This window comes from Tachypleus tridentatus, chromosome 2, assembly GCF_004210375.1.
Source record: "Tachypleus tridentatus isolate NWPU-2018 chromosome 2, ASM421037v1, whole genome shotgun sequence".
NCBI classification, from domain to species: Eukaryota; Metazoa; Arthropoda; class Merostomata; order Xiphosura; family Limulidae; genus Tachypleus; species Tachypleus tridentatus.
Window position 1 is genome coordinate 83,608,529 of NC_134826.1, and position 27,750 is coordinate 83,636,278.

The window sequence follows — 27,750 nt, forward strand, 5'->3', positions numbered from 1 at the left end:
TATTTCATATATCAGTATCGATACTGAATAGCTATAATGAAACTGATTTGCAAGTTTAATAAGGATTTAAATACTGATTTATTTTGAATCAGTTTAAAACGTTTGTGTCTGTTTAGAGAGTAATGTTTGAATGATAAGTTACGTGTCGTTGGTAAACACTCGATTTAAAATTCAACTTATAATATGTTATATTTTAGAGCGAACGATACATTCTTCTTCTTCTGTTATAATATATGTTATGTTTTAGAGCGAACGATACATTCTTCTTCTTCTGTTATTAAAGAGAAATCCCAGTTGTTTTTCCCATGAAGAATAAATAAAAGAAATAGGATATTAGCTTTAGCTGACATTTAAATTATCAGCCAATTAGTATTAAAAAATGAAACGATCATTTCCTCGATATAAAACTGCACTCAAATAGTGAACTGAAATATGAAATAGGTAATCTCTTTTAACCTAAAACATCGTAGCTCGAATTAGATGAAACAAATTTTTAGCAGACGAAGACTAAAATTTATGAAAATACAAACCACCAGACTTTCTATCTCCCAACAAGGCCCCAGTAAAGTTTTGCATTTCCCTGGATTGTAGAGCATATGCTATACTGTACAGGGTGGTCCTAAGTCCCTACCCATCCATATGTTATTATGTTATATTCAATAATACGAATAATGAGTTGAAGCAGCTGTTACCGCGGCATTTGGAACAATAACCCCTGCTATGTTGAGGAAAATGTCTCACAGAACATGGCGTCGCATAATATTAAGCAGCGAGAATGAGGGACAGCACACAGATACACTGGATACATAAGATATATGGATGGGTTGGGACTTACGGGCCACCCTGTAGAAGTTTAAAGAAAAGAAAAGCGTTTATTGACACAATAAATATATAAACAGGCGTTTCTCTCCAGTGTCAAGATACAGTAGAAAAAATGTTACATAATAAATCATTTTTATAAGGAATGTCTAACGGAATTGTGTCCCTATAGAGTAAATTACGAAATTGCAATTTTAATTATGTTTGAAAATATTTATTACTTACTGGTTAACGTTAATTATTTTATTCGTCTTTAAAAATGTTTTATTTAAAGTTTACTCAAGTGTTATCTGAATCTTGACTTAGATTTGTAGCTGTTTTGTTTGTCAGAAACGGTTCCACTCACCAAGCACCTTTAGGCCTCGTGGTTCATTTATCTTGCGACTTGATAAAATAGAATGAGAGGCAAATGGATCAACTTAAGCAGTGAAATCACGTATATGCTATCAGGCTGAGTCCGTTAGCTATGAACAGTATCGACATCTCTAGTTGATAGCAGACTAAAAAAAAAAAAAATCTTTAATCGCTACTAAACGTCTTGCACATGTTCAAACTAGTGAATAAAATAATTATTGTTATACTATTCGTTTTGTTTTTTTTCCTTTTCGTTTCAGGAATTGTCACCGTTGCTAGTCCACGACAAGTTGTAAAACAGCTGTTTTACAGGTTGAACGTATCGGTTACGGACGGCGTGTACTGTAGTTACGCTACTGTTTCCATAACTGTACGCAGTGACAACCTGTATTCACCGGTATTCGACAGAAACATGTACGACGTGACACTCCGTGAGGACGTGACACCGGGAACTTTAGTAGCCACGGTTTCGGCGACAGATTTGGATTGGGGTATCTACGGTCAGGTGGAGTTTTCTATTCCCAGTGAAAGAAGCCTGAGATATTTTTCAGTGGATCAGAAAACAGGTTTGTTTGCTCTGAAATTTTGATGAAAAGAAAGCCTATAATTCCAAAAATTTCCACTGTTTGGGAGGAATTACAAGTGTCATTCTAAATTCGATCCGATTTACTTCGTAAGCCTAAAGCTCGTTAGGAATTATGTGTTCTTTCTTAATTTTTATAGTTCGTTTGTTCGTGTTTTTTTTTTAATTTCGCGCAAAGCTGCACGAGGGCTATCTGCGCTAGCCGTCCCTAATTTAGCAGTGTAATACTAGAGGAAGGGCAGTTAGTAATCACCACCCACCGTCAACTCTTGGGTTACTCTTTTATCAACGAATAGTGGGATTGACTATAACATTATAACGCCCCCACGTCTGAAAGGGCGAACATGTTTGATGTGATTGGCATTCGAACCCGCGACCCTCAGATTACGAGTCGAGCGCCTTAACGATCTGGCCATGCCGGGCCAAGTTTTATAGAGAACGTTTCGTTATTGAAAAATAGCTTTCTGGTATTTTGTTTTTGTGTATATAATCAGTATATCAGTTGGAATTGGGGGCTGGAATGCTGATTTCAAGAGGTAAGTTTTATATTACCCCCAAATGGTAGTACCTTATTTTCATTATTTATTTATTTCTTATTTTTTATCTTTGTATGTTTATCTTTTCATTTTTCTTATTTTAACTTGGGAGAGCAGTCACCTTCCTACAACTGTCTGCAAGTAGTGAAGGGTGACATAGATGTGGGACGTTGTGGGCTTGAGCACCAATATTTCGCTCTCCTAATTTCTATTCTTCTTATGTGAGACTAACGTATTGGAGGTTAAGACTGATAGACGGTGTATACCCACCGCAATGGGGGTCCTACTTCAACAGTCACCTCCAAAATCTAGGATACATTCTATGATCCCACGTTGTAGCTTGTACCTTAGGATCCTTTTTTAAAAACATGCAGCGTATTTTGTTTATGTTAATGTGTTTCGTTTATGGCTTAAAAATGTATGGTTGTAATATAATAATCAGAAGTTGGGATTTGCTCTTTTTAACGCAGTCCTTCTTCATGATTTTGTTTATTCATTTAACTTTATTTGAATGTAATTATTTAATTTCACTAATATATATATATATATATATATTTATTAATACATATATTCCAACAAATCTAGATGCCATCTAGGATTTTGTAAGCAATGGCGCGAATATCAATGACCGAAATAATATTTTAAGCTGAAAATATCTGTGGCTCTCCATGCGTTTATTTTGATAATAAACAGCGAAATACGGTGTCTGGAAAGATGTGTAAATCTATATTTATTTCGAGACGAACTCGGTGTTTATGACGAGTAGTGTGAAAAGATATAAATGTTCTTTTTTGTCTCGTACATATATAAATTATCATGATATACAGGTTTAACTGCATGTCTTGGTATTTGGTGGCAACGTGTATGTGACATTATATCACAGTGTCACTGGTAAGAGTTAAATAACATATCTTTTTTTTCTGACAGGCCCGGCATGGCAAGATGGTTAAGGCGCTCGACTATTAAACTGAGGATTGCGGGTTCAAATCCCCGTTACACCAAACGTTCTCACCCTTTCAGGCGTGGGGGCGTTATAATGTTACTGTCAATCCTATTATTCGTTGGTAAAAGAGTAGCCCAAGAGTTGGCGGTGGGTGGCGATGACTACCTGCCTTCTCTCTAATCCTACACCGCTAAATTAGAGACGGCTAGCGGAGATAGTCCTCGTGTAACTCTGTGCGAAATTCCAAAAACAATCAATCAGTCAATCCTTTCTGGCTGAACACACATATTACAATAAGTGACGTCATCCGCAAGCTAAGGCGTTTGCGCCTGAAGCCTTATTGTTCTGTTAATGAATTTATCATTTTAGAAAATTGCATTACGTCTCATTTTATTAAACAGATTCACTGTACTGAACAAATATTATTAAATTTAAATAATACTGTTCATTTCGTCATCAAAACGTTGCGATGTAAACAAATTTAATCAATATAATACTACTATAATACTGTTATTCTGCCATTCCTGTTTTTTTAATTTTTCCACCACATGTGGACATCGTAAAGATCGTAATGCCAGAAACTTCTTCGGTTCTAACTAGAAGTGTTGCCTATAACTTATGATATTCTCCATATTAAGATATAATGAGGGGAGATCTCTGGCGGTTGTTGCCCAGTTTTATTACTTTATGTTATGAAACGACTAGCTCCACGTTCGTGATGGCTAGTTTTGAGACTCGCAGAGTTTTATATACATTTCATCACTACCTAGAAAGTTAGGGCAAATTATGGCTTTCAAACTTTTGTTGCGTTTGCTCAGAGGACTTATAAATATGGTCTTAAGTATTCACGTTATGTCGTTCAGGATATACGACTTACTTAAGTTCGAACATTTAGCACACGTTTATTACTGTATTATTTGAAAATAATACGTATACGGTACGCTTATATCCATACATTCAGAACATTTTTTATATCGTATCAATGAAAATAGTAAGTATACGGCACACTTAGATCCGTACATTTAGAACATTTTTATTCTGTATCATTTGAAAATAAGTATACGGAACGCTTAGATCCGTATGTTTAGAACATATTTTATACTGTATCATTTGAAAATAATACATATAGGGAACGCTTATATCCGTACATTCAGAACATTCTTTATATTGTATCATTGAAAATAGTAAGTATACGGCACACTTAGATCCGTACATTTAGAACATTTTTATTCTGTATCATTTGAAAATAAGTATACGGAACGCTTAGATCCGTATGTTTAGAACATATTTTATACTGTATCATTTGAAAATAAGTATACGGCACGCTTAGATCTGTACATTTAGAACATTTTTATACTGTATCATTTGAAAATAATACGTATACGGAAGACTTATATCTGTACATTTAGAACATATTTTATACTGTATCATTTGAAAATAATAAGTATACGACATGCTTAGATTAAGATTTTGTGCAGGTGTTTTTTTTTGTTTTTTTTACTGTATTAACCGATAACAAAACAGTATAAGACTTGGTTAGGTTTGAATGTTCTTGTCCCATCTTTTCTCACGTAGCAGGAAGCAGAACACTATTTGATCCATAACTGCCATTGTATTTTGTCTTCATTTTAACATTTCTGTTGTGGAAGTAATTTTAACAATGTATGAATCAGTGAACTTCAGTATGATCGTTGAAATATTTGTGTTGTTGTTGAGCGAACAGTTTTCTTTACCAAGTTATTTTTATGTGGCTAAATCAAATCGATCTCGATTATGGCGGGTAATTTGATTTTTTTGACAAATGGGAACTTAAACCTTTCTTTAAATGTGCTGTAATTTTATGTTACATTCTTATTAAATGTTTTATTAAGATAACGCTTTATGACGATTATTTTGAAACATTCTGATGGTAGTTTTATGTGACTATGCTCAAAAGACGCCAGAATGTAGATTTGACACGAGGAAGCATAGTAGTGGCTTCAACCAAACCACGAGATAATTATGAGGCGTAAACGTTTTAAAAATCTTTGATGAGCGTTTCGGTTGGCTGTGACTAAGCGTACGAGATTAGGTGCATTAGAATTAATTATTTGTACGAATGGGAATATTAATTATTTGTATGAAATTAATATAAATACAGGTTAGCGAGACTTAATCTTTAATCAAGTGAATACTTGACGATGATAACGATGAAAAATGCAATGTTTCTTGTTCTTTTCTGACAAAAATATAAAGTGAGAAGTAATGAGGTTATTTTCAATAGCCGATTACACGTTGTGCTAGTGCATGAGAGCCGCGTGTGAAGAAAGGAACACTTATATTTCAATCGTTGAATCTATTCAGATTTAGAACATTGAGATTAAAATGATATTAACATAAACTAAACAAACGAGAGCTATCAAACAGTACTACTATTGGTTTTTGATTCAGGCAATTTATAAACACATGAATTCGATCAAGAGAAAAGACGTTCATCAACCAAAACTTTGAGAATTAGTTTCATCTGTTATACCCAAACACTTTTGACTCGCCAACACTAAAATTCGGTTTCAAATACCCGTGGTGGGCAAAGCACAGATAGTTTATTGTGTAACTTTGTGCTCAACAGAAAACCAACCATAATTATCCATTTCATAGAAAAAAATATTTCAAAGTTTAAAAGTATCGTTACTTTCTGAGTAGATTTCTATAAAAGAATTGTTTTGACTGTTAGTTCAAATTAAAACTAATCATGGATCAGCGCTTATGAGCAAACATTATGTGAGGTAAGAAAAATGTTCAAGACCTGAGGTCAGTGTCTGTTTGAATATCCAAATCTGCTGACTTATAAGAAATAAATAAATCCAAATTGTCACTTCTTTCTTCGAGAATAAAATAACGGACATTATTCTATTAGTTAAGGCAAGCTGCCAAGAGATATTCGAAAGAGATGTAAAGATAGTGAATTGGAAATTCAACCAGTATAACATGCTTTAACGTGCACGAGCTTTTCTAACTTGCTCGTCCTTCTAGCTGATAGCTTTCACTGTCACGCGTGTACACTTTTTAACACCAGGATGTCTAGATGAATTAAAAAACAAAACCCTTGTGCACAACTTTATCCTGCTGTTACCTAAGGGTATAAATTAATGAATTAAACAATAAAGTAGTGCAAAGTTGTTTGATAACAAATAAATCAAAACTAAGATAAATTTAAAACTAGGTTTGAAAAAGGTGATAATGTTTGGGTGACAAATTAATTTCTCAATTAATTAATTGAGTTGCTAAAAATATTTCGATTGTACAAATTGACCTAACCGTAGTGTCTTAAATTACATTAAGTAAGAAGACACGGAAATTTTTCAAATGAACAAGGGGACCGCTTGCTAATTTCATAAATATTCCAACTAAATATTTATGTGTTAGATATATTCAAACAAAGCTTTTAGCATTATTGTTAGGTACACAAATTTATAATACGTATGACTCAAATAAGATTGTCTGTTTGTTTGTTTGTTTGTTTGTTTTGGAATTTCGCACAAAGCTACTCGAGGGCTATCTGTGCTAGCCGTCCCTAATTTAGCAGTGTAAGACTAGAGGGAAGGCAGCTAGTCATCACCACCCACCGCCAACTCTTGGGCTACTCTTTTACCAACGAATAGTGGGATTGACCGTCACAATATACACCCCCACGGCTGGGAGGGCGAGCATGTTTAGCGCGACGCGGGCGCGAACCCGCGACCCTCGGATTACGAGTCGCACGCCTTACGCGCTTGGCCATGCCAGGCCCACTAAGATTGTCAAAGAGAATGTTAGACACGCAACTTTATGATATAAATAATTTGACTGAGCTCATTAACAACAGTGTTAACTACGAAACTTTGCATTTTGAGTGGACATACGTAGTTCACAACACCAATGCTAGATAGACAAATGTATGTGTACCCTGACTCGTCGAAAACTGATTAGCAGGAATTTTGACTTAAGTAACGATTAACACATACATTAATTAATTCTTTACGACAAATGGGTCAAATTTACCTAATTATTAACACATACATTAATTAAACCTGTATGACAAACTGGCTAAATTTACCTAAAGATTAACACATACATTAATTAAATCTGTATGACAAACTGATCAAATGTACTTAAATACTAACACGTACATTAATTAATCCTGCATGACAATCTGGCCAAATTTACTTAAAGTTTAACACGTATATTAATTAAATCTGTATGGCAAACTGGCGAAATTTTCTTATGCACCAACACATACATTAATTAATTCTGTACGAGAAACTGACCATATTTACCTAAAATTAACATATACATTAATTCTGCACGAGAAACTGGCCAAATTTACCAAAAATTAACATGTACATTAATTATGTATGACAAACTGGCCAAGTTCACCTGAAGATTAACATATACATTAATTAATTCTATACGACAAACTGGCCAAATCTAATTGAAGATTCACACATATTGATTAAATATCTACGACAAATTGGACAAATTTACTTAAAGATTAACACACACTAATTAATTCTGTACGACAAATAGGTCAAATTTACCTAAAGATTAACACACACATTAATTAAACCTGTATGACAAACTGGCCAAATTTACTTAAATACTAACATATACATTAATTAATTTTGTACGATAAACTTACGAAATATACTCAAATACCAACACATAGATTAATTAATTTTATACGACAAACTGGCCAAATTTACCTAAAGATTAACACATATGTTAATTAAATCTGTATGACAAACTTGCTAAATTTACCTGAAGATTAACACATTCATAAATTAAATCTGTATGACAAACTTGCTAAATTTACCTGAAGATTAACACATTCATAAATTAAATCTGTATGACAAACTGGCCAAATTTACTTAAATACTAACACCTACATTGATTAATTCTGCACGACAATCTGACCAAGTTTACCTAAAGATTAATAAATATATTAATTAACTCTGTATGACAAACTGGCTAAATGTACCTAAGGAATAAAACGTAAATTAATTATATCTGTATGAGAAATTGGCCACATTTACTTGATTTTATAAATCAATACACGGAAACTAGAACGCATAATTATTATCTGTTGGACACCTTTGCTGTTAATCGTGTTTTCGGTCGTAATTCCAATAATATCTCAGGCCTTCTTAGGATATATAAACCTCTATATTAAGGTTAAATCGAAAATGAGATTTATGTTTGTAAAAATGAGGTAAAAAATGTCCAAATAATTTATAATTCATAAAATGTCTTTTCGTCGTTTCGATGACGTTTCGAGCAAGCGATTTTCGTCATATCGTACAATGATCTGTATGGTCTGACGAAGAGCGCTAGTTCGAAACGTCATCGTTCTTTATATAAAAACACAAAGAAACTTTCACATTGCTGAGACAGTTTTTTAATTTCGATATATTTGTCGCCTATATGGTTTTAGCAATATATTTCTATGCATAATGAACCAACGACAACTTTGCCGAACATTATATCTGTTATAGATGTCTTTTTGCTATTCCATTGGGGTAGGGGCACTAAAAAAACCGAGGGCTTAAAGTTCACCGCATTTTCCGACGTCTTTAGATGTGTGTAATGAACACATTACAACTTAGTCAATCATATTAAAGTCAATATTATGTAGTCAGCTGTGAATAACGACCAACCCACAACCGAGCTGCGCTTAACAACAATAACAGGCTAGACATTTGTTTGTACGTGATAAGCAAGTAAGCTGATAACAATACGCAGAATAAACTGCTCAATATCGCTTGACAACCAACCAACTGTAACACAGTAAGTCGCTCAGTTTGGCGTATCGTAACGAACAGTGCCACCAAACTGTTACAATATAAATAAGTTACACCTTGCTGATTAATGTAATCATTTTCACATCTTAAGTACTTAATGTCATGCGCTGTACACGTTTAGAGATCTGAATTTTATTTTATTTTTCCTGTTTAAATTATGCAGGTTTACAAATATTTCTTAAAGAGTTTGTTTATTTATTTGGTAAAGACAAAGCTACACAATGGTCTATTTGTTCCGTACCCACAACGGGTATCGAAGCCCAGTTTTTAGCGTTATAAGTCTCCAGTTTTTCCACTGTTCCAACTTCTTTAGATGTATTTATTTCATTCGTCGTGTACATTATCGTCATTGTTGAAAATGATTCGTTATTATCTATTCCTTATTTCTAGTTATATCTTCGGCATTTTATTTTATTAAAGGACAGCTCTACACAAAGAGGAGCCTTGACAGAGAAAGCGTCCGTTTATTTGAGATTCCTGTGAAGGTATCTGATGGTGGGAGTCGAATAAATTACTCTCTCGTGCGGGTCACGATCACTGACGTTAACGACAACTCACCCGAATTTTCCGCAGCTCAATACGACCTCGTAGTTCCTTCAAATGTAACAATTGGAAGTAGCGTGTTGAAGGTGAGATATTCATTTATAAAATGTGTTTTTAGTATGTCGATATTTAGATGAATAAGGATATCGCTAGTGTTATTAAATGCTGTATTACAGTGAATAGGAATATGGCTAATGTGACAAAATGTTATGTTAAAGATAACAGGGCTATCGCTAATGTAATCATTTGATTTTCAAACAAGACCCGAAACTCTAGCGCTTTCGAATACTTCACTATTCTTCTTCCAGAGAAAATAGCCCTGCAGCGTGGTTTTTTATCGCGAAATAGTTTGTTGTAAAGCTGTCTTGTCTAAAGAACCTGCACTCTTTTGTGTATGCTTTCCATAAGCCATCCATTGTAAGACGATCACAGTGCTTCATAGCACATTTCAAAATCCCTTTTGCCCAGAAATCCACAGATGTTACGCCTGACGACCTGACTTGATATGCCTTTTAATGGAATAGCATGAATATTCGTTTCATTCTCTAGCTGGATAAGGTATGTGACGGTTCGAATGGCATACCATAGAAACAACGTATTTAGACGTGACTTGAACTCATCATCCAGACAGCAATCGTAATTTTATTATGTCACTTACTTTTGCCTGAAATACGTCTCCTGTTTTTGCCACTGACCTCACCGTTCGTGTATTCTTAACTGTTACAAGACGTTGCACTTTGCCATTAAGAACAAGAGGTGTACCCGTTTTGGAAATTCTAAATTCCTGATCTGAACAAATGATCTAAATGTATGAATATTTTGCACTGGAAAGCGTTGTTACATACAGTGATGACATCAAACTATCCATGCAACGCCAATGCCGTAATATTATTATTGTTTCTTTCTTTGTTTATTAAATTCGCGCAAAACTATACAAGCCGTCCCTAATATAGCAGGGTAAGACTAGAAGGAAAGTAGCAAGTCATCACCACCCACCGCCAACTCTTAGGCTACTCTTTTACTAACGAATAGTGGGATTAGCTGCACATTATAACGCCCCAGCGGCTAAAAGGGAGAGCATGTTTAATGTGACGGAGATTCGAGTCAAACACCCTAACCACCTGGCCATAACTGTACATATTTTCACTGTATAAACCTTCTACACTTAAATTTGAACCTGTTCAACGAACGTCTTAATTGCGTCTTTTTATATATACATATACATACATTATATATATATATATACGAGTTTTGTCATATTTTACGAAAGTTAGACAACCTACTAAGCTAATACCAGAAAAAATATATTTATACTGGACAAAAAAGTCTAGTTGTCTTGTATACCTTAAAATAAATTATTAACGTGTTATTTATTCAATATTTGACGAGATGAAATTTATTGTTACTCTCCCACAATAATGTATTTGAGGCTTAATGTTAGTTCATCCATATTTACATCATGCGTTTTTTATACGTTTATATACATGTATATCATGTTGGCAGCATCGGACTTCTCTGCTAACAAATAACACTATATAACAAAATGTTTACTTTTTCTTGTTCCTGAGTAGAAAGTGTTATTTCCTAATTGCTTATGCCTAAAGTAAATGGAAATTACCTATTTTTCTCTTCAAACTTTGCTTTTGTGACCTGGGAGTGTATAACGAAAACATAATGGAAGACTATATTTGAGGGCTGATACGTGAAAGTGATTTACATTACAGTCGCAAATCTCGAAAATCTATTCACTTCTAAACATTTTTGTATAACTTTAGTATAAATACATGTACATCTTGATTTATAATCTGTTTTATTCAGACCTTATGTAAATGAAAATTTGCCCATTTTTACATAGAAAATATGATAATTTCTAATTTCATTATCCAGGTCACAAAAGCAAAGTTTGAAGGGAATAATGGCCACTCTCTGTACTTTTACAACATAAGCAATTAAGAAATAACACATATTATCTAGAAACAGAATTTGTGTTACATAGTGTAATTAATCACACAATGTTTATACGTTTCTTCTTTACACAATTTTGCACAAAGCTATACAAGAGCTATGTACACATAGCCATTTCTAATATTCAAATGATGTATCAGAAGGAAGACAGCTAATTAACAGGGCTAAGCTAATAGAATGGTGGGATTTGTTCCACACAGTGTTACAGTGCCCCCTGATGTATCAGAAGGAAGACAGCTAATTAACAGGGCTAATAGAATGGTGGGATTTGATCCACACACTGTTACAGTGCTCCCAGAGTGCAATGAACCACAGAAGGTTCATACTAGTCTATAGGTCTTGTCCTGCCCAATCGTACAATGGAATAGGTTAATGAGGCTATAATGAAACAAAAGTACATGTATTATTTGTATTCCAATATCTTTATCACTCAAATGGCGAATGGCCGAATTTGTCATCAGTGCATCTTTTCTTATGACCAGATGAGAATTTCATTACATGTTTCGGCTACCTTCTAATAACGGACTAAACAGATATATATCAATATATTATTTACTAGTTTTATAATCTATTTAGTTGAAATAAACACGTAAGGTGATAGTTGGGTATATTTACTTACCTTAGTAACAGCACTTACTATTTGCATGTTTATCACTGTGATGTTATTATTGCACAAGTGACTGTTTTATCTACACTTAGTATCAAGTGCTCATGTTTAGCACTGTGATGTAATTGTTGCAGATATAGAGACTGTTATTGTGACACTTCAAAAGTGTATGGTGTGCATATTTATCACTATGGTGCAATTATTGTGCAGTAAGTGAACCTTTGATATTGTTAATCCGATAAGTAAATATCTATTATTTTCCTTATTTCCTTTTCAAATAATAGTAGTTCGTTTCCTGTTCTTTTCGGTAACGTATATTTACCATGTTTAGAAAAAAATATGTATATTTTATCATCTAGGTCCACGCCTTTGACCTTGATCATACACCCGATAGTATCCTGAAATACAGCATTTATGGGGAACAAAATGCCCACTTCCATACATTGTTTAGTATCACTTCAGATCAAGGCGTTCTCTATGTTAAAAGCTCACTTCTGGGGCAAGGTATGTACAGATATGTTAACACTTTGTCAGCTTCTTTAGTAGTTTTTAATTCACCTCCTCGAACAAATGATCATATTAAATAAAAACCTGTAAGATAAATACAAACTTGGTGATCGCTGTATATTCTAAGATTGAACAAAATTATAAACATTTTTTTTTCCAACAACACGTTTAGCACGTGCATGGAGGTCAGTGCTTCTGTGTAACATGTTTAAGGCCAGTCATTGTTCTCGTGGTACTGGTAGAAGATATAAGCACACACGTTCCGTTATTTCATTTTTTTGTGACGGTAGAAATACTAATTATGACAGCGTGGAAATTGAAAACTATGTTTCTATCTTAATTTAGCACATTAACTAATATATTTCTTTGTTTTTTTCTCTCGATTTAGAAAACAACGTATATCAATTTTTTGTGAAGGTAGAAGACAAAGGAACCCCTCCTCAAGAAAAAGAAGTCCCTGTAACTCTCCGGATTGGTACACCGGAACTTGTAGTGCCTCATTTTGAACAATATCATTATACATTCTTTGTGTCCGAAGCGGCAGAAATAGGCACTATAGTTTCCATTCTTAATGCCAGCTCCCCTTGGCCTCTCAGATATTTCTTTGCACCAGTGAAAGAGGGTTCCACTGCTCAGTTCTTTCAATCCAAGTTTACCCTTACCGAACAAGGAGAGATTTCATTGGCGTCCCGGCTTGATAGGGAAGACATTGACACTTATCACTTGACAGTCGCAGCTAACGTGCACGGTAACCCTCTTCTAGTGTCTTACACTAACATTGAGTTGGTAGTTTTCGATCAAAACGATAAGAGTCCGGTGTTTGATTCCAATCCATATTGGGTCAAAATACCTGAAAACGTTGAAGTAGGGTGCTCTTTACTTAAAGTGGTCGCTCGTGATGAAGACCTGGGTCAAAACTCTGGCGTTACTTATTCGTTAGGGTTAGACGAGGTCAAAGTTTCTAAGGTCTTCAGTCTCGATGCCGACACTGGTTGGCTAACAACAATTGTTCCGTTGGATTACGAAACCGATTCAAGATACAACTTTACTGTAATAGCTCATGACGGTGGATTCCCGCCACTTTCTTGCACCGTTGCGGTAATTGTGGATGTCCAAGACTACAATGACAACCCAGTTACCTTCAATCGGTCATTCTACGAGGCTGCTGTCTATGAAGATGCTCTTGCTGGAACGGATATAATTGTCCTCGAAGTCAACGATCGAGACAGTGACGAAGTGAAGAACAGTTTGGAGTTTTACATCACCAAGGGGAACCTTAAAGATTCCTTTAGGGTCCAAAAAACTGGAGAGCTGTACATTCACACTCCTCTTGATCGAGAACATATTGCACACTATGACCTGGAGATAACCGTCACGGATGGCAAGTTTATTTCCACAACCTTTGTTTCTCTCGATGTCCTAGATGCCAACGACAACCCGACTGTGTTCCTCAAGGTATGTAGAGTATAAAAGATACGAACACACAAAGTGTTCAGTCATTGATGGGTCTGGGGGCATGTCCTCCCACAAAATTTCTAACGAAATAGGTGCTATAAAATAAAGTCTGGAAGCAACAAAGTTTTCAGTTACTGACAAGTTCTAAGAATGCGTGTGTGGTGGCCTGCAATCATATGCCCCCCATCCCAAGAAAATTTGTAAACAAAAAAAATAGGCGCTGTGAGATTAAATTTGGAAACAGCAAACAAAATTTTCAGTTGATAAAAAGTTAAAGAATACCTCGTAAGTGGGAGGGTTTCAGGGGTATGCCTCCCAGAAAACTTGTCAAACAGTAAGTGGTATGAGATAAAATCTGGAAGCTATTCTACATGAAATATAGCTTAAACAATTACATGACTATTCACATAAAATCTACAAATGTTCGAACTTTGAAATGCCATAAACATCCCTCCATTGGTACAACGGTGTTTTTGCGGTTTGGTTTGTTTTGAATCTTGTGCAAAGCTACGCGAGGGCTATCTGCGCTAGCCGTCTCCAATTTAGCAGTGTAAGACTAGAGGGAAGGCAACTAGTCATGAACACCCACCGCCAACTCTTGGGCTACTCTTTTACCAGCGAATAGTGGGATTGACCGTAACATTATAACGCCCCCACGGCTGAAAGGGCGAGCATGTTTGGTGCGACCGGGATGCGAACCCGCGACCCTCAGATTACGAGTCGAGTGCCTTAACCACCTGGCCATGCCGGGCCGTTCTTGCGGACTTACAACGCTAGAAATAGGGTTTCGATACCCATGGTGGGCAGAGCACAGATAGCCCATTGTGTAGTTTTGTGCTTAACTTAACAAATAAAGCACAAACATCTGTGCTGTAAGCAAGTTTGTTTTTTTTACGTTACAACACTACAGGGCTCGGTGCTTACGTGTCATTTGCAAATTGATTTTTTCATATATTAATTGCTAATTATCAATCGCTTTTATTTATCAAAAAAGAAGGTTACGTAATGTATAACGCTCAAAGAGATTATAGTAATTAGGGACAATTTATAATTTTAATCCGACGTTTTTGAAAAAAAAAAGACTAAAATGTACAGAAAAAATAACGAAATAAGTAGTTGTTGTTCTAAAGATGGCGTCATACGTGTGGATGTAAGATAGGGTAGGTGTATAGTTTCTTTGTTTGTTTTAAATCTCGTTCAGAGCAACACGAGGACTATCTGCGCTAGCCGTCCCTAATTTAGTTGTGTAAATTCAGAGGGAAGACAGGTAGTCATCATCACCCACCGCCAACTCTTAAGCTGCTCTTTAACCAACGAATAAGTGGGACTAGCTGTGCATTATAACGCCCCAACAGCTAAAAATGGCGAGCATGTTTATTGTGACGAAGGTTCGAACTCGTGATCCTCAGATTGTGAATCGAGCTCCTTAACCGTTCTTACATAACTGATTAGAAATTAAAATACTCCAATTCTGATGGGTATGTTGCTTATTTGGTATTCTGTATATTTACTTTCCCGTATATTTCGCTAATATTTCATCGATAGGTGTTATTGTTTCACACAATTTCAGTGTAATTAAAAACATAATCACATTTATATTAGGTGTCTTTAACTGTGTAGTAATTTGAGAAGCCAACTCAAAAACCCAACACAATTATAATGGATATAAAGCACGTTGATCGTATAACATTACGTTTGTAAGTCTGAAGAAAATTATATAATTTGCATGTTTATCAATCTTTAGATAGTATGTAAGTTAATATAAAAGGTTTGTAAACGTTCCATTCACTCTTAGAATTGTGTAAAGTGATACGTAGAAGGATCTTAAATGTTGCGTGTATTTAGATTTCTTGGTATCGTGTAAGATAATATCGAAAATGATTTGGAACGGTACATGTTTCACATTATCTTGTTGTCTTGGAAGGTAATAAGGAAGATGTTTTCAAACCACAATGTATATTGACACTTCTAGAGAGCTTATCAATGTATATTGACAGTTCTAGAGAGCTTATCAATGTATATTGACAGTTCTAGTGAATTACACAACCAATTAAAAAAACCAAACATAAATAATGTGGAGCTGAATCATTAACTGGAAATAATCCTTGTTTGAGAAACAAAACTTCTAAGAAAGTTTCTTGTTTATTTATGAATTTCGCGCACAGTTTACGAAGGCTGTCTGAGCTAGCCGTTCCTAATTTAGCAGTATGATACTAGAGGAGGCCAGCTAGTCATCACCACCCACCGCTAACTCTTGGGTTACCCCTTTTAACAACAGATAGTGGGATTGACCATATCATTATGACGCCCCTCAGGCTGAAATGGCGGACATGTTTGGTGTGACTGGGATTCGAACCCGCTACTTTCAGATTACGAGTCGAGCGCCCTAATCACTTGCCCATGCAGGAACAGTCCATACGAACCTATTCCGAAACGTCGTCTCCAAAACTAGACAAACACCTATTCATCAAATTTTAGAAGTGTTTCTTATAAACCTCTAGCAGCCAATATCCCCAGTGCCAATTTATACAATACAATCTATACACGAAATGCGACCAACTTATTTCAAACAAGTTTTCTTTATGTGTAAAGTTAAAGAAAAGAATCGAGCTCTTGCAAAAGGGAAATGTTCTTCGAATCTTCGTTTGAAAGGAGGGAGGCGACCGCCCGTTTAAAACGTTGTATTAAGTCACACACGTGTTCGAAATAAAACCTTTATTCTCGCTAAGTGAGGAAACTTACTGAAAAGTGATAAAGGACATTTCGTTCAAGCAAATCTATCAAAATACTTGAGTATGATTCACAGCGACCCTCAGGGCTTCGTTATTACATAGGTGTTCAACACTGATATTTTTCAGATAACGACCATTTTTTTTATATTTCTTTATAATTCGTTACAGTTTTAGTATGCATGATGCCCACCAGGGTGGCATAATTAAAAATACGCCAGTGCCAAACGTGTTCGTTTGTTAAGCACAAAGCTAAGCAATTGGTTATCTGTGCTTTGTTTGTTTGTGGAATCTCGCGCAAAGCTACACGAGGGCTATCAGCGCTAGCCGTCCCTAATTTAGCTTGTAAGACTAGAGGGAAGGCAGCTTGTCATCACCACCCACCGCCAACACTTTTGCTACTCTTTTACCAACGAAAAGGGGAATTGACTGTTACATTATAACGCTCCGCAGGTGAAAGGGCAAGCACATTTGGTGTCACGGGGATTTGAACCTGCGACTCGCAGGTTATGAGTTGAGCACCCTAACCACCTGGTCATGCCAGGCCCTTCCCGATATTGTAACATCTTAAACTTTCAAAGCTACAACTGTCTTTTTTTTTTTTGTACTTCACGTTAAATGTCTATCAAACCTTACTCAAAAGCATAATAAAATCAAGACATAAAAAATCAGAAAACTATTAATAGCACCACTGAATGTGTTGGTATTTGCAGTCAAAGTACAGAGTCACTCTGCTTGAGGACACACCAGTCCATAGCTCTGTATTACAACTTGGAACTACTGACGCAGATACTAAAAGAAACTCTCACGGGCTGTATTTTCTTACTGGGAAAGGTGCAGAGGACTTCCTAATCGATCCGTCTACTGGTAAGCCTAAATGTTGACCGTGATCTTTGCCAATCTTTTGGTGATTAGTTTTCAGTGTTCTGAAGACGGCTTTTTCATATTATATTATCTCTAAGATAAATAGGTATTTATCTAATTCTCTGTAAGTTGGATTACAAAGCAGTCTTTCATCTCAAAGATCCTAGAAGATTTCTCTGCGCATCAACGCACATCAATTATCTTATACTTTCCACTTCCCACGAATTGGATCTCGATTGGCATTTTTCGTATCTAAGTGCTGAACGATATTTATTCGCGTCCAAGTAATATTACTCACGAACAAAAAAAACAAACAAACCAAAAAAACTTCCACACTCAAGCGCCATTTTGAAACCTTAGAAATTGTATTTAATATCGTAATTATATCGACTCTTGAAATTAAAGCTTTGCTGCTGTTTATTGTATTTTGTCTTTAGCAAATCTCAATTTTTTGTAGTGAGGTTTTTTAGGCTTAGTATCCTAAAATTCGTAAAAAAAACGTTTTCTTTAACTGCCAGTAACGATAAGCCAATAAATGTGCTGTAAACGTAAGTTTAAGAACACATCTGTGAATATTTCGATTCTTGGTAATGTGGTACACCTTTAGGCTTAATCTCTTCAAATCCGTAAAAAAACGTTTTCTCCAATTGTCAGTAATGATTAGCCAATAAATGTGCTGTAAACATAAATTTAAGAATACAATTGTGTATTTTTCGATTGCTGGTGATGTAGTTTGTTTGTATTTTGTTGTATTTTTTACATTCACATTTCAGTGCAAATATTTTACGAGTCAGTGGAACTTGTATAAACATTGTTTCACAGTGAGAGTTCATCATTTCATAAACCATGAAACATAAATGAAGCACACAAATTATTTTGCTTTCGAACATTTCTAGTATTGTTTTTTTTTTAACATTTCACTTCCGTTTCCTAAAACTTTTGTTGGTGTTTACCACTAAAGCTGTGCTAAAGTCGATTCGCCCGTTGGACAGAGAAAAACTTGCAAAGTACTCCTTACAAGCCCATGTTCAGGATAACGAAGATACACAAAGGGAGAGCACATGTAACATTGAAATAATAATGAAGGACATCAACGACAATCCGCCATGTTTTACTGCCCAAACCTATTCTGTCAGGGTACCAGAAGACGCTAAAGTTGGAATACTCATTACTAGGGTACATGCTGTTGACAGAGATCAAGGTAAGTGAAGGGAAAACAACAAGTGTAAGCAAGCACAACTTATATACAGGTTGTTACAAATCGGGTCAGGGTTAAATTAGGAAAACTTGAAACAATTTTTTTCTTCATTACTATCAGAAAGGATTGAGATGGAGGATCGTTGAAACAAAGATCCAGGTTTTTGTTATAGATCAGTGAACACTGCTGTTAACTATATTTCTGCTGTGTTCAGGGGGACAATATTAAATTATATATACACTGTTCATAAGGATATGTTTCATGTGTTTCTATATTGCTAACGAATAGTTTATTTCCACACTGTTGATGGGGTTACATTTTATTTGTTTCATGTTGAGGTGGGTAAGTTTCTTAACATATTTTCACACAGTTGACGAGTTTAACTTTAATTTACTTACTATTGACGTGGGTAAGGTTCTTAACTCTTTTGCAGCCAAATTCGAGTGTAGTCGATCCTACGGCTTTGTGTCATTTGCGACTATAGTCAAATTTTTATAGTGTCGTATTTAGTCAATAGATAGCAGCACTTTACGGTCAAATGCAAAGCCCTCACAACATTCATGAGCCTTAGATATTTATCTTGGAATATTTACATATTCATAAACCTGATCACGTGATTAGTATTGTTTAACTGCAACTCAAGTTTTGGAAATAATTCAGCATGATTCGGAATCTGGGAGTGACTGTTGTGAGTATGAAAGGTTACAATACTACTCTGAAGACAGTGGTGAAGAACATTGACCACGCACACAAAGCGAGTTGGTAGCTACCCTCGCAACAGAAAGGGTTAAAATCACGAGGGGCGTGGTTCAATAACCAGGGGAAGGTCAGTGGAATTACGGGGTCTTGAGAGTGATTGCGGCTCGTGGAAGCAGTTTAGGAATTCCACCCCAGGTGCCGCCCCTTTTTCACCTGAACTCGAACCATCGACCAGTTCAGAACAGGATGTACAGTGACAGTGGGAAGAAATGGAGATATCTGTGGCTGCTGGACTTTGCTTTACCTTTCAAACAAACTCTGAAAATTTCATGTTTATGTTTATTTGCAGTGAAGATATGAAATTTTTATGTAATTCACCAGTATTCAGTACTAACAGGCAAAAAGCTTGTGGCAATCAGCATTAGTTAAAAATAATAATTTGGCAACGAAAGAGTTAGAATGTTTCCACATTGTTGAAAGGGTTATGTTTCACTCTGTACACACAGTTTGTGGGCATAATTTAAAGTGCTTACTCACTGTTTTGGGCAAGTTTCAAGGTAAGGATAGCCAAAAAATAATTATTTTTCTTGTAGTGACTAGAAAAATAAGGACCTGGGAATCGGTGATATATTAAACATCTTCAAATAAAGAAACATGTTTAGAAAGGCCAACATTTTGACAGACGTTTCTGACAATATGATCCAATAAAACAAAGAACATTTAGAGATTATTTGTAACAATGATATAATCCAATGTTTCAAACAATAACCTTTCTAACAATGCATTAAAGTTTTGCCCTTTTAACGCAAGAAGTATCTTTCCATTAGTTTAAAAAAACATTGTAAGTTTCATTTCATCCAGTAATGTCTGTGTATGTGATGTTTATAATACTTTGATTATACTAATACTTCATTATCACAAATAAAGATATTTTAACTATCGCCATACCCAGTAAGATGTGTATTAAGCGTGATGTAACAAGATATATTTTGGTCAGTAGGATGTGTATTAAAACGCTGTAGAAACGACATGTGTTGATGACGGTGTTAGAAAAAGAAATCTCAGAAGTTTGTGTGTCACACACTGAGAACGCAAGTATATTAACATTGCTGAAAGATGGACAAGGAAAAATATACATAAATAATTTGCCTGGGACTGGTGTTAGGTGAGTTAAATATACTGCTAGTTTTGTCATTATCACTTCATGTAGCAAAATGAATAAATTGAATATCAAAATGATGGGTCATCAATAACCTAAAGGTAATTAATTTTACCTAGTAATAAACGTTATTGATAAATAATTTAAAAAGTGGCGTCAAGAGAGACCATTACATGGCCCTTGTTTTTTTATTCATATGGAAAAAAACACATTATTTTCCAATCCATAAATGGATTTCTTTCTGTTTTTATACGAGCTCTTTACATTTCGAATATGCTTTTTCTTTTTCAGCACCAGTGTCTACTTTTAACACGAGGCCTTTAACGTCAAATTTAATCAACCGTTTTGTCGAACTTGTAAAATAACTTTGCACGAGCGTAATCACGAATGTTTTTACGGTGTGGTTATCACATTTACATACTCGAAAGATATAAAAGATCTGTGATAAAACAGGAGTGGGGGGAGGTCTCACATTGCATCATTAATCCACTGAGAACAGGTTTGATTCATAATATAAACTTTATTTATTTTCCTACCAGGTCCAAACCGAAAAGTCGTCTATGATTTTGCTTATTCGGCGGAGAAAACTTTTGCAATTGACAGAAGAACTGGTATTATGAGTTTGAATAAGAAACTGGACCGGGAAAGAGTAAGCTTTTATAACTTAACAGTAAAAGCGACGGACCACGGCTTTCCTCAGCTTTCCTCTCTTGCTGTTGTTCATGTTCAAGTGCAAGATATAAACGACAACCCGCCAGTGTTTACACAGAGACGCTATCAGGCCTCGGTGTCGGAAAAAGTGGAAATTGATAAAAAAGTAATTCAAGTCCTAGCCACGAGCATTGATGTTGGAAGGAACGCTGAGATATCGTACTCTATATTCACTGGCAACGATCTTGGTTATTTTACAATACATGGTAGCTCAGGTGAATAAACTTTTATGTAAGTGATATAACTGGAGCACCTCGCCTGTCGCTTCCATTACTTTTTCCACATAGTTTGTTACGTTGTGTTTCAGTCGTTTGTAAGCCATAAAACTGTACATATCTGTAAATGTCAAGTTTAGACTTGTTAAGCCCTAAACATTCACCCACGTAAACCCCGAGGAGGTTCGTAAGCCTATCCTTTTTTTTGTCGTCAGTAATTCCTAAATCATACATCCTATAAAATATTTCAATTTTTTTATGATAGAAATTTTTGTAACGAAACTTTGTTTAACTTGTTTGCGTGTTTTTCTATCTTAAAACAAAAGATAATTAGATTTTCAAACTAAACAAAAGTGTGTGTGGAAATATTGTTTGATAAATAAGATGGATGCAGGTATTGCAGATTTGTTGTCTACTGATGTAGTTTGTGAGCCAGTCCCCCAAAACTGAGGTTTGACTACCAAACGTAGGGACTAAAAGCCATTATGGTTTTCAGTTTTTCCAGTGACTAAAGTGTCTAAAAAATAGGATGGACACTTGTGATTCACAACTGAATTGATTTTTGACATCCATCTTTGAAAATGGCCACTATTTCGCCAGATATTACAAAAAGTTAGTGAAAGCTGACATTTGACTAACATGAGGTAAGTTCAGTATCAGTAAAATAACTTTATTGTGTAACATGACGCGAAGGAAAATGTATTACTTAAGATTTATTATTTAGTACCCCAGATATTTGAGAAAGTTGATAATATAAAACATTGCTTTAATGGCGACCCAAATATATGGAAAAATTACCCTTGTTGTTTGGTTCTCATCACCATCTGAAGAATCCTGGTCATTTTGTCATCACTCGTCCTATTGATACAGCTAACCAGCTTACAGGCTGTTGTCCATTGGAGGCCATTAGTAATGTATGTGCAGTCAGTCGGTCGACAAGATGGTGAACAGTTGAATGCCATGCAGTAAAGGACGGCAACAGGAGCTGTCGATTCCATCATCTACTAGATGATTAATCCATCATCTTTATTTGTTGCCCGACCGTGTCCTTCGATGGGATTGTCTGAGGAGTTAATGGAACTCTACTCACAGTTTACGGCCTGGTAATTTGCACGATGTGTGTGTTTCAGAAGAATATCTTAACACGGCGGAAGTTACCCAAACAAGAGTTCTCCTTTGTTACAGCAATATAGCAGACGTGTAAATTATTGGATAATGTCGAACATTTTATCCGAAATGCGTCAGCTGGTACAAAGTGACTCGACTATGTCTCTAAACTTCTGATCATATGACAGAAGTTTCAAAACTTTCAGGTTTCCTTGTTGAGCAAATGAGATGAGTGTATTACACCTGGTCCATAGATGAAATCCAAATAACGCTGTATATACGTCTTTTCCCAGGTCAGCAGACAGTTTTGTGATGTTGGCAAGCCTAATGGATGATTTGGATCCACGCCTCTTAAAGATCTTGATGTTAATCTTCCGATTTAAAGCTAGGCAGATGATAAAAACATCAGTGTTTTTACTGACAAAAAGCAGAACGAAATAATTTTATTGCAGCATGCTGGGCATGAAGTAAATGTGCATCAGCTTCTTCATGACTAGATGTGAGACTTTGATGTTCTTACCAAGCTTTGTAGGTTTGGTACAAAGATGACCACAGGTAACAAACATGGTTTTGTTTTATAGCTTTTCTCTCCGTTATTTATTTTTCTAGATCTTTGCTAGAATACCTGTCAGTTTGTTTTATCTTTCTGTGTTTGTCCACAGGCGTCTCCAGTTTATTTTATTTTGTGGCCTGGCATGATTCCAGTCATTACTAATTCATCATATTAATGAATTTGTACCTATAAACGAATATTCAGTAATAATCATCGTTGTTTTTGGCCATGCATATCCGTAGCCATTGTTGTTTGTCAAGATGTTTTTTTCATATAATTTTTATAGTTAAATGTGCTACGCGGAACAAATTACAAACAAGTATCTTAACTTTTAGTGGTACTTAGAAAATTGCCAATTATTTCCAGGGATGACCATAAAAAATCATTTAGCTGTGGATCCCAAAGGTCCATCAAATTTTACCAGAAGCTGTAGTCACTGGGCTAATTAGAAACCATAATTTGGTAGTCAGATCTGGTCTGTCTCATGGACTAGTGGGATGGCCGAAAGTTTACGGAATTACAAAGCTAAAATATGAGGTTTTATTTCCACGTGGACACAGCAGATAGTCCAATATGACTTTCGTCTGAATGAAACAAACGCAAACTGGTTCCTTACAAGATTTAACATAGCAACAAAAAGATGAAACTTTTCATAAAAGGTTCGGTTCGAAAAGGGATCAGTGTGATTAAACAATAAGCAAACTAAATTAGACTGTGGTGTTTGAAGAAATAAATCTAGGTTTATGTAAGCACAGCGTGTGTCAGTTCTTTTTCAAGATTTAATGTCGGTGTCTAAAAAAAATCGGTTAAAAGTGGTAGCCCACAAGCAATACTTATTTCCTGTGTTCCATCTCTCAAAGGAAATATACCATAGTACTGCATATTCAATGTATATTCAGGGCTACATGTCAGTTAGTTTGCATCATGTAATCAAGGAATTTTGCTTTATGTTTCTGATAAGTAAAATGGTAACTCACATTGGATTCCCTTTTACTAGGTGTCATCACTGTGACGAAACAATTAGATTATGAAGATATTCAGAACTACTTCTTAACCATTGAAGCAAAAGATGGCGGGACACCATCTCTTACAACACATGCAACTGTAAACATATCCGTTTTGGATGCCAATGACAACGCCCCTGTCTTCAGTCAGGCTTCATACCAAACTATTATTCGGGAGGATGCCTCGGTGGGATACAGAGTAATCCAGGTTGGAGAAATGTTTATTTTGAATAAGTTGCATAAGCACTGAAATAAGTATTAAGTTAATTCAACATAAGATCATTTAATACAAGTCTTTATTCTATAAAACAACAGTGGCTCAAACATTTAAGTGTATTTTTATTGTTTGAAGAAGCTTCTAAGGTTTATAAGGTCGTTTAGGTAACACTGTATTCTGTGGCGTAGCCAGCATCAAATGTTTGTGGATGCATACACGCTAGACCCAGGTGTGGGGTTTAGGGGGCAAGTCGTTTTAATTAATGATAATTTAAAATAAAATTTGAATGAACGAATGTGAACATGTTACTTCCGAATTTCTTTATATGTTATGTTAATACATTAAATATATATATTTAAAAAAATGTGAACATGATGTGGATACTTGAGCTTACAAACATATATCGTAGCTACACCATTGGTATTCTGTAGGGTCATCTAGGTAAGGCTGTGTTCTTTAGGATGGTCTAGGTAAGACTCTCTTCTGTAGGGTCGTCCAGGTAAAGCTGTGTTCTGTGAGATTGTGTAAGTAAAGCTGTATCCTGTGGGATCGTCTTATTCAAATATACAGACACTTAGGTATATTTATTCTTATCTGATCGTTTAAGGTAGACAATATCAAATAGTCTAAGCTCGTGAATGCCCTGTAAAAACATCTTACTGGTAAACTGAATCACTTACGGACATTGATACGTATTTCAATACAGCTCAAAATTATATGTTGTGTAAACCGGATACATTTTTTCTTATACACAGTTTTGTGTGTTTTTGTAAACCAGGTAAAAGCCAGCGATATAGACAGCGCTCCCAATGCCCAGCTGTCTTACTCCATTATTCAAGGGGATAGGTATGGTCACTTTTCTGTGGATAGGGAGAAAGGTTATATAAAAATAGCCGCACCACTTGATCGTGAAAAGGTAAAAGGTCATCATTTATGGATAATAAAGTCATTTGAAGTTCATCAACGGATTATAGTTCTTTACAAGTTGTATTTAACAACGTTAGGTTTTATATATGCTTCTGTAATTAAGTTTGTATAGTTATTTTGTTTTTCGAGATTATTATACAATTTTTGAGAGGGCATAACTTGCTATATTGCCGTAGTTAAGTTTAATTTATTGCGAATGAGTTATCCATCTTAACTTTAGAGTTTTAAAAGTCAGTTGAACTGTTTACCATTTGTTAGTGGGTGAACGCCTTTTTCAAGATGGCGAAGCGTGATTATAATATATTGTACTTGGCATGAGTACTAGGCCACCTATATTATCTAACAATACATCTTTTATCTAGTCCCTTATTTCTAGCAACGCTTTGTCTTCCTTTAGATACCTAACTACATGTTGGAGGTGGAATGTCGTGACAGCGGAACCCCATTCCTCTTTTCCAGAGTTTTTGTGAACGTTGAATTATCTGATGTGAACGACAATCCACCCGTCTTTTCACAAACCAACTACGTAACTATTATCCAGGTAAAACGCGTTAATTAAGTGTACACAATTCAAATAAAACGACAGTTGATTACCAAATAATTTGAATATATTAAACCGAAACTACGTGTTTTTTACTCATTACGTTATCTAAACAAACTTTAAGGGACTTAACTTTAAAAGGGACATAAGTATGAACCTAAAATTTTAACCTTCATATTAAGTAAAACTGGAGCTGTTGTGAAGCTAATGGCGAAAAGTTATGTCTATCTTTGATAGAGTCGCTATCTCCAAGTCACTAAAATATCAATGAAACACCAGTTGTGAGAATCTGAATATAGCAGGAAACGTTGAATCTTTTCGAGAGCATTTAAGTAGCGAAGAAAATCGAATTATCTTTACAACAGAAAGGGCATCTCGAATCACGTGATAACGAAAGTTGGTTAACCTTAGAAAATCAAAAATTACCGGTGAGTTTAAGGATCTTTGACATAAACAAAAAACAGTTTCAAAAGCGCATTACAATACTTTTGGTGTTTCATTGTATTTATTCAAGAAATCCCAGTTTCCTTCATCCAAACTTAAGTGTGTTTTCTGTGAAGTTATTACGTTTCTTGTTTTGTTTTATGATGACAGTATCATTTTGAAGTCTATAGAATATTTTCTACATTTCAGGAAAACAAAAGACCGGGATTTCCTGTAGTACGTTTTACTGTCACCGATGAGGACACTGCTCCAAACAATGGGCCTTTCCTGTTCAGTATTATCTCTGGAAACGAGGACGATTCCTTCCGGATAATACCACAAGATGGCGTATTGGAAACTGCAAAAAAGTTTAATTATCAGTACCGTAGTAACTACAGCCTTTGCATCCAGGTTACTGATGCTGGACTTCCTTCTCTTAGCAGTTTAGCATGGATCACTGTCCACATTGTCGAAGAAAGTCGATTTGCTCCCAAGATAATGCCTCTTGGCGTCACAGTAACATCGTATAAAGGTGGATTTCCTGGTGGAATTTTGGGCCGTATTCGAGCAACAGACGAAGACCCTTATGATACGTTAAGTTTCGATATTGTGTCGCCACATAAACATCTGTTTCAGATTAACCACGAAGACGGAACTTTGTCAATAACATCAGGATTGGATCCTGGTGACTATCCAATTAATATTAGCGTGACGGACGACAGATTTACCACAATTAAAACTATTAACATCAAAGTTATTGCACTGACAGAAGATTCTATTAAACACTGCGTTGGAATTCGGTTAGCTAACGTTAGTCCTATATTCTTTGTCCGTTACTACAAAAAAAGTGTTATTAGCTTTTTCAGAAGCATTTTTAATGTTCCAAGAAAGAGCGTCCAGGTTATCAGCATACAACCAGCAGTGACAAACAATGCTACCAGAGTTTCTAGGGAGACGCAAACACGCCAAGACACCGATATTTTGTTTCTCATAAGAAAAGAATCGGCGGGTTTCTATCCGCCTCAGTTAATTCGCAGTAAGCTGAAAGATAAAATGAAATCATTTCAAATCAACGTAGGTTTGGAAATTTTAAAGGTAGGTTTTTAATAACGTAAATCGCGCTGTGTTTCTATTGGTGCGAATTTTTGTACATTATAGTCGTAGAAAAACACATTGAATTATGTTGGTCTGAAAAATTTTCTTGGCCTTGTATAAGATAAAGTTTTAACAATATTATTTTCTTATTGTAAGTCATTTGAAACTGTGTGATGATAA

The 27,750-nt window shown here is 35.4% G+C and overlaps 1 protein-coding gene across 1 annotated transcript in view; it reads left to right on the forward strand.

The window, feature by feature from the left end:
* The window catches only part of LOC143244390 (fat-like cadherin-related tumor suppressor homolog), a gene marked incomplete in the record, with an annotated part of 451,859 nt that overhangs the window by 406,431 nt on the left and 17,678 nt on the right, over positions 1 to 27,750 (forward strand). Inside the window, 11 exon segments of the mRNA XM_076488964.1 lie at positions 1,434 to 1,739; positions 9,472 to 9,680; positions 12,526 to 12,670; positions 13,062 to 14,128; positions 17,571 to 17,724; positions 18,683 to 18,922; positions 21,317 to 21,703; positions 24,361 to 24,575; positions 25,363 to 25,500; positions 25,909 to 26,052; positions 26,686 to 27,570. Coding sequence (XP_076345079.1) covers positions 1,434 to 1,739; positions 9,472 to 9,680; positions 12,526 to 12,670; positions 13,062 to 14,128; positions 17,571 to 17,724; positions 18,683 to 18,922; positions 21,317 to 21,703; positions 24,361 to 24,575; positions 25,363 to 25,500; positions 25,909 to 26,052; positions 26,686 to 27,570 — 3,890 coding nt within the window.